Source organism: Petaurus breviceps, unplaced genomic scaffold, assembly GCF_028583685.1.
Source record: "Petaurus breviceps papuanus isolate PSGF00001 unplaced genomic scaffold, PetGlider_PUasm1.0 688, whole genome shotgun sequence".
Classification (NCBI taxonomy): domain Eukaryota; kingdom Metazoa; phylum Chordata; class Mammalia; order Diprotodontia; family Petauridae; genus Petaurus; species Petaurus breviceps.
The window spans coordinates 22,177,662-22,190,948 of NW_027186457.1; the positions used below are offsets into that span (position 1 = coordinate 22,177,662).

The following is a 13,287-nucleotide window of genomic DNA, read 5'->3' on the forward strand; positions in this document are numbered from 1 at the left end:
GTAAACACTGAAAGATTGTCTACTCCTATTCTAATGCAATACCACTCCAGTTTTAGAGTAATCAGTGCTAATAGAATTGTCTGTAGTTGTGTAGATGCTTGACTTATTTTGTGTCAAAGTATTTTTGAGGCTCTGAGTCTAAAGTAAAAGTTATTCACATAATTGATTCATAAGTTGGAGAATAACAAGGAATAGCTTTACAAGTAGCTATTCTTTCTAGGTACTTAGGACAAAAAATTAATCTAAGCTAAACAGAAAAGGGAACTGCACTTATTTCATCTCACCAATACTGTTGATGACATCTATCAAAGGATTTCATAATTTTTATATTTTTACAAGGATGATATGAAATATGTCTCTATAGATATGTATTTTGTGGGGAACACTAATACATTTTTTAAAAATTGAGTTACTAAATTAATTTGGAAATTAGTCAATTCTAAGTTCACTTTCTTTGGCCACATGTTATTTGGAAGATATGCAAAAGCGTTTTATGTTATTTAATCCAGTTATGTGATACTGATGATAGAGTTCACTTGAGAATATGTAACATTCTTCCTAGTTATACACAATTAGTGTTGACCATGCTTTAACACTGTTGCTCTGTGGTGTTTGTAGCACTGTTTGAAATGTGGGGCCTGATACTAATGACATACGCTTGTGGTGAATGATTCTCATTCATATTAAGTTATCCAATTAGGTGGGTGGAGGAGGGGCAATGAAATTACTAACACTCGAATTTGAAATTCCTCTGTTGAATCAAATAGTTGGTGTTAATCATTGAATTTTTTTACAATGCCTGCTGAATGAAGTGCTTCTCATTTCCCTGTCCATAATTGTCTTTCTCAAATGCTTTTTTTTTTTTTTTTTTTTAGTTCTGTGGGTTATGGAAATGGTTTAAGTTGCTTGTCCGTCTATAATTTGTCATGTTCAGGTTTGTCAACTGTTGATTTTGAGTTAATTAGTCCAGCAAACCTTAGAACCTTAAGAGTAAGAAAGGATCTTAGAAATTGTCTTGTTCAGACTCACTGTATTAATGAGAAAACTTAGTCCCCCACAAATATGCAATTCAGAGCCTGGATACGACCATATATCTCTCAGCTTCCGCAATCCAAATGTGTAATTAAGGAAGATCAAAGTAAGTTACTGTTTTTAATTTTAAAAAATTTGATCTTTACCTAACTTACTTGAGGTTAAGTTATCTTAGACTTCTGCACGCAGGCTTTTATGATGTTTTCAAGTTTCTAACATCTAACTGTTTTGGATGTTACTATTTCTGCTGGCTACATAAAGGTCTTTGAGTAGAAAGTCTCTTCCAGGAAGTGGCCTCCCTGATTCTCAGAGCTGAGCCTTCTGGGAATAGACAAGATAAGATAAATGACAAAAAAATTCAGTCACATTCATATTTGAATTCATGCACTTGTGTAACCTCTAGCACATGGTGCTTAATTGGATATAACAAAGCATTCTTCCTGCTCCTGTAAACCATGATTATTCTGGAATTGTGTCATTCTGGATCCCTTAAGCCCCTGAACACTGTCCTAGGCCTTTTACTTTTTCATTGTCATTTGCAGTAGAGCTGGGTAGTTCTGTGAGAGCTTTGATGGACAACAGATTTATGTGGTTTAAAATTGCATTCAGACTTTATCTAACCATGCTGTCCTTTAAATCCATTGTGCGGATGATCGTGCAGCATGGTGCAGTGGGATGAACCCTGGCTCCTAACTCTGTGACTGAGTAAAAGGAGGAGGATGCTAGGAAATTTAAGAATCCTTTATCCAGAATTCAGAAGTGGCTGAATCCCACACTTTTGATCACTGGGAGGAACAACATAGAAACAATTCAGTGTTGCTGAAGTAGTTTAGAAGAGGCCCTGAGAAGGGAGAGATCACTTATTCAAGAGAAGGCTTTGAGGAATCTATCTGTTCATCTGCTTCTTGTTGGAAGACCAAGATTCTGACAAGATGAGAAAGCTCAGGGAATGGCCTTCCTCACGAGCACCTGGAGGAGAGGAATAGAAGACATTGGTATTCTGAAACTTAACCTGCATAAAGGAGATGGTGGCATGAATAAGCGTGACAGGCAGAGAAGTTTGTATTTCAGCCTATAGGAAGCTTTAAGAGCCAGATCCATGCCTAGGAGGATTATTTTGGCAGCTGTATGAAGTATGGCTTGGAGAAGGGAGACTTGTCACAAGTGGTTGTGGTGATTTAGGGGGGCCCGACGAGGTTGTTGGTTGTGTTTGTCCTTCATTCTCAAAGAGGACCGTGACCTTCAGGGAAATGATGACCTGACTTTGATTTGAGGGAGGGAGGGCTGTTTAATGTCACCAGTCTCACTTTCTCCTCCAGAGCCATCTGGGTCCAGTGGCCAGATACAGGACAACTGGAGGTGGCCCAGGATGCAGTGGGAGACCTTGCCCCTTTTAAGCTAAGACTGAGTTAATATTGTTTGAGAGTAACCAAGCATGCTTTCCCAGGCTTTGCACATGTGAAGATTATAAAGAAATTGCAGGTCAGAAATGGGAAAGATCATCTTTGTAATGTGAGTGGCTAATAGGTAGTAAATAGGTACCCCAGGAGTTTAAGGAAGAGGTAAGAGCTACGTGGTATGGTAACTTTGGGAGTCTCCTGATTAGAGGTAAGAGGGAATGAATGATATTATAAGGGAGAAGGTAGAAAAGAGGATGAAGGATAGAAATGAATAATGAATTCAGTGAAAGAATAGGAAAAACATGCATATACGAAGGAAGAAGTAGCCAGCAAGGTTGGGTTGGTTGCAAGTTTCAGATGACTTGAACTGAAGAGACCATTGAATTTGGTTTTTCTGGCATCATTGATGACCAGAAGCCAGACTGCAAGAGGGAGGCAGCTAGTGTAGTTAGGTTTCAGGATATGATCTTGAAGAGGTGACAGATAAAGGATGGGGTTTTAAGAATGGAGCCAATAGATAGGGATAGATCAGACATGGAGACTGGAGGATAAACTTAAGGGGTAGAGTCCTCAGCTTTTTTTGCCCTCAGATGGAGCAAAATAGAAGAGAATGGATTGGGATCATCACCTTAAGAGAACTGATGTTATACGTGATCATCCAGGAGCAAGAATTGTTGGATTTGGAATCAGAGTAATGAGAAGAATTTGTGTTCTACATCTGCCACTTGTTATCTAGGTTTTATCTAGAGGGTGGACTGGATGGATTTCTTAGTTCTCAAGGTCTGACATTGATTTCTCATCTGTTCAACCCTTCAGAAGACCTTTGTTTATTAACCTGTATGGGATTTGGTGTCCTCATCTATAAAATGGTATAAAGAGAAAAAAATGTTTCACAGCCCTTAATGGGTGCAATCCAGTATGATAATTTTCCCTCCTCCTGCCACATGACCGTTTGTTTATTAAGTATTTAGAGAGATAGAGTAGGAACAGACTTTTAGAGACATGAAGACTTGCATTCAAGCTTTGACTTGAAATAGCAGTGTCAGATGGCCATTTCCCCTCTTGCCTCTAGGCCATCTGTTTCTGCAAGGGAAACCTCCACACCGGGAATCCTTTACTCCCGAGGTTCCCAAACTTATTTGGCCTACCATCCCATTAAAAAAAAAGATTCAGCACCCCCTGGAAATTACTTTCTTTAACGTTAAACCTTGAAGTTTTTGTGTATTTTCATTTCACAAAAAAAATGTTAAAATATTTTTTTGAAATTACACATTTTAAATGTAATAATTTATCATAAACTTGTACGGTTTTTCCTGCACTGAAATTTTGATAACACAATATTGAATCATGTAACCATATTGTATTATATTGTAAACAAGCCATCACATGCATATTCCTCCTGATGCATAACCCTCACCTTAAACGTGTGGCCTACTTACTGTGTGACTGCCAACACTTGCTTAAGACCTTGCATTTTGTGTGCTTATTTGGAAAATAAAACTACGACTTTGTTACACAACAGATGAAACATGTATGAATGATTTTTCAAAATTGTCTTCTCATATGCTCCCACCGCCCACCTTATTTTTATTCAGCATCCCGCAATGGTACCCTGAGGCTTTAGGGGGTGATTATCATCCACTTGAGAAACTATGTTCTAGACTAGACCAATGAAATCATATGGCCATATGCACACATTTCCTAGCACTTATTTCACTTCCATCTTTGTATCCTCATTGCCCAGACTATAATAGGTGCTTGTTAACTTGAGTCCAGGTTCTCTTCAGATCTCTAGCTTTTTTTCTTGGTTGGCACCACACTCCCCAGCATATCTGCCCCACCTGTCGAAAGTTTGTCTTTGGGTCCTCAGTGCCTGGCAGATAGAAGACCTTACTCATTAGTTGATTGACTGTAGCCCTTTACAGGTAGATGAGGTACTTTTCATGGCCATTTCATTGTAGCATCATGGCAGCTTTGTAAGGCCAGTCATTTATTAATCCTCATGTTGAGGATGAGGAAACGGAAGTTCAGAAGGATTAACCTAGTGTCCAGATTCATTCTCCAGAAGATGGCAGCTGAACTCAGCTCTTCTGGCCTCTGCTTTCTATTCAAGCCAATACTGATGCTTTAGAGTTTTAATGCAGAGATGAAAATGGAAAAGGATTATAGAACACAGTCTCTAATTTATCAGAAAATTCAATTAACCAGAACATCCTATTTCCCAAGTATACTAATTAAGTTAGTCAGGTGTTTGTTTTTATATCTTTGAAGATATACAATATCTTTGTATTCAGAGCTATTTGGAGACCTTGAATCAGGTATTTATGTTTATCTTTAAACATCTTTGATTTCATCCAGCAAAACCAAATTCACCATTTGGTTCTAGAGAGAGTAAAAGCCAGAGAAAGCACCGTTAAAACAAACATCATTTTAACTCTTATTATGTGTTGTGATTTGTGTGATCAAAGTTGTAAATTCAGAACCAAGAGTTCCATCTTGAAGGCACAAATGAATTTTATTTTTGGTTTGGGCAAATGGATTTTTAAAGACATTAACTATAGGACTTGATCGGATATAAGAATGAGACAGGAGCATAGTACCCTGCATGTGGCCAGTTATACTTGGAGAGAATAATCCCATCTGATCCCCCTCTCATCCCCAAAGGGTAACATGAACCACGTCACTTTTGGTTACTCAGCAGATCCTTTTTCTAGTTATTGATCAGCAGACTAAAGACTGCTTCTCTAAAAGACTATTTAGGAAAGAATTAGATACCTGTTATTGAATATCTATAGTGCTATCAAGAGGCTACCAAAAATATTCTTTTTACACTTTTTTTTTAAACCATGTCATATCCTTATCCTTTTAGCAAATATTAAGGACATATGATGAGCAAGACACTGTGCTGGTCTTGCAAAGACATCAGTGGGACTGTTCATGCCCCGAAAGAGCTTACGGTCTGCTCAAGAACATGCAGCCTAACCGGAGGTCAGAGGATGCTGTGGGGGGAGGGGACACTGAAGTTCAGCAGTTCAGACTGCAGAGATCAGGCATATTGAGTGTAGGGAGGTGAGAGATGGGCCGATTGGTTTTTTTCCTTTTGGGAGGCAGTTGGGGTTAAGTAACTTAACCAAGGTTACACAGCTAGTTTTTTGTGTTGTGTTGGGGTCTGGATCCGAACTCAGGTCCTCTGCCTCCCAGGCCGGCGCTGGCCACGTGGCCGCCCTAAGGGGGCGATTGATTCTTGGAGTAGCCAGATGTCTACTTGGGCAGAATTGTAAAGTGAGATTTTTTTTTTTTAGCTTGTTTTCATGGTAAATTCAAGTTCATTTCCCCCCTCTTTGGGAGCTTGCCTTAGGCAAGAGTCAAAGAAGATTCTACTGTGTAGAAGTTAATATGGAGCATCACAGAATTCCTAGTGCACATTTAAGCTGTAGCTTACTTTATTTATTTATTTACTTATATATTTTTATTATTTATATATAATTTATATTTTATATATATAATTTATATCAGTAAATGCTTTAAATAAAAAAGTAAGTAATAGCACTAAGTTAAATTTGGAATTTTGGGAACTAAGATTGTAGACTATACATTTTTTATTTTCTTTTAAATTGAGTAGAAAGGGAAGAACCTGTATGCAACCCTGTTTTCAGATTCAGCTAGATTTGTCAGTTCTGCATGGTTTTATGGTGAGAATTGCAACCCAGGCAAGTTTGAATTCTGTTCCTAAATTAGATATGTGGATCTCTGGATAGGAATGCGGGTCAAAGCATATGGAAGACCCAGGATTAAACCTTGCCTCTAAGAGTGTTAAATGTGAGACCATGCACAAATCATTTAATCTCTCAGTAAACTGAGGAGTCATTTTTGCAAAAGTAATCCTTGTATTTACAAGGGTAGGTTTTGACCAAATGGGGAAGCTAGTCAAATGTTGAAAGTCCTTTTCAGAGAAATGAGTTCTCCATCATTACTATTCTTTGGGGGTTGTTCTGTAGAGAGACACTGCTGGTATGGGTTGGAGAAGATAAACTTTGGATGTCCCTTGCAACTCTTTTTATGAAGAACATTTCCCAAAGAAGGAGAGTGAGAAAGGGTAGGAAGGCAAACACTGAAACCTAGGTAGCTCCTTGGAAAGAAGAAGAAGGGCCAAGGGCTATGCAGTAGTGGGGTAACCTGCTGGATGTGTAGTAGGTAAAGCTGAGGGCAACAGAATCTGGGGACTAGAGGATCAAGAACCAGTGACTTAGTGGCCATTTGCCTGGATAAGATTCTGATGTGACTGTGGAGTTGCATGATTTCCTTGTTTGTTGTGGTAATGCACAAAACCTCAGCCCTATAAAATGGGGTTCCTAGGGGATGCTCTGTAAATGTCAAAGCACAGAAGTGGAGGTAGTGTCAGGTACCTTCATGACAAGGGAGGGTCCATTTTCCACTGGCCCGCCGTCTCCACCCTTCACCCTGTCACTCCTCAAACTCAGGGTTGCCCTCTTACCCCTGGATCTAGGAAGTCCTCCTTCACAAATCATTCCACCACCTGACTCCTGGCAGATTTTACACCTTCTCCCAAGGGGGCATTGTCTCCCTTATCTCTGCTTCCTGGCTTCTTTCAGGTCTTAGTTAGAATCCCAGTTTCTCCAAGTACCCTTAATACACTGTCCCTTTATCCTAAAAATGTTTTGTTGGTGCCTTACGAATTTTATATCATTTCCCTGATCAGACTATGAACTAACTTTACTTTGAGAGCAGGGACTGTTTTTGCCCTTCTCTGTTTCCCCACAATGTAGCTTGTGCCTAGCACATAGTACGGTGGGTGGCTGACTACTTTGTAATAGGAGTTGTGTTTGATCCAAAGTCACATTTATCCTTGTTAAGAATGTCACTTGTTTCTAGTTCATACTCTTATATAGTTATTTAAAGATAAGACAAATGTTTGACTAATTGGAAATTAACTGGAGTTTCAAGTCATAAAATTGCTTAGAAATTATTTCAGTCTTGACATGTGGAAATTTCAAAAATAGGAAAACGTGGAAGATGCTCTGGGTCAGAGCACCTTCCATATGAATTCTGAGGCAGACATTGAATTTAAATGCTTTTTTATTGTAGACTTCGCTTTGGAATCTGATAAAATGTAGCACAGGTAATTAATACTTTTTTTTTGATGGGGGAGGGCAGGGCAGTTGGGGTTAAGTGACTTGCCCAAGGTCACACGGCTAATAAGTGTTAAGTATCTGAGGCCGGATTTAAACTCAGGTCCTCTTTTCTCCAGGGCCGGTGCTCTATTCACTGTGCCACCTAGCCACCCCCCATTAATACTTAAAAAAAAACAGAATAACTAACTGGCAGTGAGTCTTGAACAAAAGTATGTCATTAACTTTCTGTTTTGTGCATTTTTTAAAAAACCTTTTATATATGAAAAAGGCAGCATGATGTAATGAATAGATAACTGGACTGGATTCAAGCCTCTACTTCTCCCACATATGCCATGTGACTGTGATCACTTAACCTCAACCTCTCTAGTGCCCTTGGCCACTCCTCCTGGAGTGGACCGGTCCCTGTCTTTTATTTGGCATATATCAAGAACTCAGCATTAAAAGTTACCCATTGACACAGAAAGTATACCTTTTCTCTATAAGCAGTAATGTTTTATCTCAGTTTTCACATTTTAATTTCAGGCAGTGGTGGGTGGTTCTTTTGTTATGTGGTTTGGGTGCGTATATATGCTAAGTGTTCTTAAACATTTCAAGGGAAAACTCACCTAACAGGATAGTTTGTTAGGCATTTCAGCCTCAAAAGCCTTGACTTGTAGGCTCCAGAACACTAATCCCTTGCTTATATGGTTTGCTATAGAGTTTTCTGAGTCATTCTGATGGTTTGAGAAGCAGATATTTAAATATGAAAACTATGTGATTTTTTTTTTTTACCCCTTATTTGTCCCCTATTAAGTGATAATTGGAATTTCTACATTAAAAACCATGAAAAATAACTATCTTTTCTTAAGGCTTTTGGTATCTGGGATGCTATAAAAGCAGAATGTCTGACTTTTAGCAAAACTAATAAAGTAATGAAGAGTATGAAGGGAGTATGTTCGTTTTTGAAACTAGGAATGACTTCATAGCTGGAACAGCATACTGTCTTTACAAAACAGGAAGGGAATTGTACTGGAGTGTTCTAATCGAGTCCTTTTATCTTACAGATGAGGAAACTGAATACCTACAGTTATAAAAATCCCCAAAGTGGATTAAATGTGATAATTTCAAATAACCAGTATGATATTTTAGGTAAAATGTGAAAAGTATTAACAATTTGTCATATTGTTTTAGAGGCTAGAAGAGGGAGGGCTGAATTTAGTGCCTTGGACATAGTAGTAGGCACTTTGTAAGGGTTATTAAGTTGCCATTTAATAAAATGTTTAATTTTTTTTCTTGCAGTGCATCTGGGGCCAGCGTCGTAGCCATTGACAACAAAATAGAGCAGGCGATGGTAAGTAGGATGCTTGTAGACTCTGTACGGCACTTAAACATTGCCCAGGATGTGTTGGTTCTGTTGGTAAGTGGGCATTTCCTTGCCAAAAATTAGTTTGGTTAATTTCTCATTAAAATGCATTCTTTTGATTGCCTGCTTGTTATAGGGACTTCATTCAGCTTTCACAACTAGATTGGCAGCTGAATGGCTCAGTGGATAGAGCATTGTCCTGAATTCAAATCCAGCCTCAGATACTTAACAGCTGTGTGAGATCAAGTCACTCAGTGCTGTCTGCCTCAGTTTCCTCATTTGTAAAACGAACTGGAGAAGGAAAAGGCAAACCACTCCAGTCTCTTTGCCAAGAAAACACCAGCTGGGGTCAGAAAGAACTTTATACAGCTGAAACAACAAGGAGACCCTGCATGGCCTTGAGGCCACAGGTTCTCCCACCCCTGACCCAGATGAATGGTTTCATGGTTTCCACTTCTCATTCACTGGATCACAGCTCTGTGTTTAGAGCTGGCAGAGACCTCAGAATTTATCTACTCCAACCCTCCTGAGCCCCCATTATGTCATTGAGGAAACTGAGGTGCCCTAAGTGTGCCCGATTCATAAATGTAGAACTTAAAGGGCCCACCCTTTGCAGTGCTCTCAACACAATACTACTCTGCCCTTTTCAACTCACTGAGAAAGCTTTTTAAATGCCCTTTTACCAAAGGGGCTTTGTGGGTTGCTGGGGTTTTGTTTTTGGTTATTTTGGGGGGTGGGAGGGATCATTCAGAAATAAATTAAATTCATTAGTCTTCTTTTCATTGAACCATTCAGGTTCGGTCTCTTAATGCTTTAGGAAGGGGGAGTGTTAAAACCCTTATGTGTGTGTGTATCAGAAATCCATGACCCCTTTCTCAGAATGTCACAAAGGAAGAGAATTATATTGGAATAAAGATGTAATTTCTTTCCTCTCTAGCTTTGGGGAACCCTTAAAATATTATCAGTGGACCCTTGGGGTTCTGTGGAGCCTTAAGATTAGATTACTCATATTCCTGGCTTTTGATATGTAGGTAGATGGATACACATGGTTTTAGTAAGCTGCACACGAGCATTGTGTTCAAAACAGCACGAGTGAAAGTGTTAGAGAATTAAGTGTAACAATCTCAAAGGTTGCTAACAGTTGCACATTGTTAGACTTAAATAGCAGACGCCTTTTCCACACTCCAGCCCTTTATTTCCAGCCTTGCGTCCTGTATCCATCCACCTTTGAACCCTTGTCACTACCTTTTGCTCCTTTGGACAGTGAAAGTCAGCGAGATCTCGTTGTTGCTGGAATAAACCGTCATTGTAGGTTTTTAGCTTTAAGGACATTTAGCAAACTACATTTTTCTTCCTCCTATTCTGAAAGGTGCCACAAAGTACTTGAGTTGCCCCTCATTCTATTGGGAGCTTTATTCTCATAGAGATATTAAGGGCACACTATAAAACATAGGTTGAAAACCAGTTTTCAGGAGTCAGGGTTTTTTTGTTGTTGTTCCCAAAGAACTGATTTGGTCAAATGTCTTAATCCTTTAGTTCCTAAGAATGGATTGTCTCTGACCTTGCTAATTCTGTTTACAGGATCTGGTGAAAAGCCATTTGATGTATGCAGTAAGAGAAGAGGTGGAAGTTCTGAAGGAACAAATAAAAGAATTAGTCGAAAGAAACTCTTTACTTGAACGAGAGAATGCACTGTTAAAATCTCTTTCAAACAATGATCAATTATCCCAACTCTCCACCCAACAGGCCAATCCTAGTAGCACTTCTCAGCAGCAGACCGTGATAGCACAGCCTCCGCAGCCAACGCCACCTCCTCAGCAGCCGAATGTGTCCTCAGCGTAAAGCTTCCTCGCCTCTGTCCTTGTGTGCCACTGGGGTTCTCTCCACTCGAGATGAGAGCGAGCAGCCACGCGTGTGTTTGGCCTTTTCAGTATTAGACAATCATTCTCCAGGAGCTAGTCCTCACTGTGAGATGTCATCAGGACACAAGGAGAGTCTCCTGTGACCTGGTGCGCATGAGCGGGCGGGCTCTCTAAGAGCTTTGGTGGCGCTCACTCTCCCATTGTCCATGGATTACCTTGAGCCTTCCTATCTTGTTATAAGTAACCATTCATCTAAAGAGCCGCCATTCTTTCAATAGAAGTAACATTTGCCTACATTAGTTTTCATTTCTTTGTGTTTTATTTATTACAGGGCTGCTATTTTCATAATGTACATGAACAATGTCACAGAATTTTTTCTTAATTTTTTAAAAAAAATAAATGTAAGTATCAGTAAAGGACTTGATAGACGGGATTGCATTTACTAGGTAAAACGTTTAGGCAATAATTGAACAAAAGAATCCTGGCATATTTCTAACACTAATGGCAATTTACCTTTGGTATTTATTTTCAGTAGTAAAGACCCAGCTTGAATGTAAATTTTGTATAGTGTAAGTATGAAGACCATAGTGCATCTGTACAGGTAGTCACCAGTTATTGTGATATAATAAATAATTGATGGGCTATTTTGATGAAGAAAACTTTGCTCATTTCTGTTTCTACTTTCTATAGAGAAATTGCCATGATTCCTCTGCTTTTCAACATTTCGTATGACTTTTTTTTGGGTGGGAATAAAAAGCTGTGAAATTGTTCAACCTACTTTGTAACCAAAGAAGCAAAGCTGTGTAATGGAGGTTTTTTTTTTTTTATAATGCACATTCTTTATGTATTTTTATTTAGTGTTTTCTCATTCACAATTTTCTTTTGCTGTCTAGCATGATCTGCATGACCTGTAATCTTTGAACCACTTTCGTACCTCATGTTTTTATCCAGCACTCTTATTGTAATATGTATTAGTCTGTGAACAATGTCAAATGAAAAGAACGAACAGCTGGTGTGGGTGGAGCTGAGCTGGTGTGCTAGCACTAGGAGAAAATGAAGTGAGCCATCTTTTGTTCATTTAAAATGGTGTTTTGAATTTCGTATGCAGAAAACGTTTTGTTACATTGCAGATTTTAATGTATTTAATAAATGCAACATGCAGATTAAGTACAGTGTATACTGAGTATTTAAATTAAAAATGTACATTTCATAAAATACAGTTTCAAGAGAAAGCATCATTTTGTGTATACTAACACATTAAGTGTATGTCAGAAATTGATGTATAAATATATATATATATTTTAACACTTTTTCTGAAATTAAACTGCAGTTTTGTTGAAATATTTGACTACATGTGTTCAAAGTTTAATTGGACTTAACATTTCATAAAATTCAAACTCCTCCCTAATGAGGCAATAAAAATGGATTTAATAGCAGTTTAAAACCTTTTATGTATAAAATGACTTGAAGATTATTTCAAGGACCATGAAAAAATTTTAATCTGCCATTTAATATTTACTTTTCTCACACTTGAATGGAAAATCCTTGTCTGCCTTGACTTCATGTGACTCCTTCTTGAATGTGGGAAGACCAGCCACCTACAAGAATGAGAACAATGACTATAGCAATGTTGTGTGTAATTAAGTAATCTAGGAAAAAAGTTTTATCCATTGTCCTGGGACGGGATTAATGTGGGCATTGGGAGACCATCCAGCTCAACCACTTCCTTTTACATTTGAGGAAACTGAGGCATGGAGAGGTTATGATCTGCCTGAGGTCATACCAGGAGTCTAATCCTCCCTTGAAATTATTGCATTTATGACCACTTTTTCCCAGCACTGGTATAAAACTAGAGGTTATTCTTAGCTTTGTCCTAGGCTTAGGAAGATTTAAGTGGCAAACCAGAGGTAAACAGTCTTGGTTTTTGTTTGGGGTGAGGAGGGAGATTGTTTTTGTTCTGTATGGAAGACAGTCATGCTTTTTATTAAGTATTAGGTGCTTTAAAGTTAGATAAATAATTGTCTATCCAGCACAGTCTCTTTCTTGTATTAATTCCCTGTTTGTGAATTTGTTAAGAGGGTTCATAAGTAACGAGAGAAGCGAGGATTCTTTTGGAAGGATTAAAGGAACTTTGAAATTGGCATGGTCTGGCAAAAACCTGGTCCAGGTGAGGATGTGAATGGAGGCTGTCAGCAGAACCTAGTGAAAAGGTACTTACTGCACCAGATAGAAGTATTACTTGTACTACAACCCTAGCACATCCTGGAACTATTTAGCTTCTAATACTATGTGTTCTTTGAAGGAAAAGAGAAGACAGCCAGTAGATCACACATCAGTTGTCAACTTGTCTTCTTGGAAAATGAGTTTCACGTAGTGTGTATGTGCTGGCTGAATTCATCTCTACGTTGCAGCACCCTGTAAATTTTTATGAGAAATTATTCAGGATCTTAAAGGCAAAAGCTGCTCACCTGGGTTGATCCAATCCAAGTAAGTATTTA

General features: G+C 38.6%; 1 protein-coding gene across 6 annotated transcripts in view; it reads left to right on the top strand.

Annotated features, from left to right (window-relative positions):
• The window catches only part of TSC22D2 (TSC22 domain family member 2), a 52,716-nt gene extending 40,760 nt beyond the window's left edge, over positions 1-11,956 (top strand). For 3 of the 6 annotated variants that reach the window (XR_011171715.1, XR_011171713.1, XR_011171716.1), the window contains 2 exons: positions 8,864-8,915; positions 10,509-10,587. Coding sequence is in view for 2 of the 6 variants with exons in the window: in XM_069104747.1 (XP_068960848.1) it covers positions 8,864-8,915; positions 10,509-10,769 (313 nt within the window). In the remaining 4 variants the exon portion in view is untranslated. Of the gene's footprint in view, positions 1-8,628; positions 8,714-8,863; positions 8,916-10,508 lie in introns of all 6 variants that reach the window. The other 3 variants (XM_069104747.1, XM_069104746.1, XR_011171714.1) reach the window with 2 other exon arrangements.
• Positions 11,957-13,287: the final 1,331 nt, after the last annotated feature.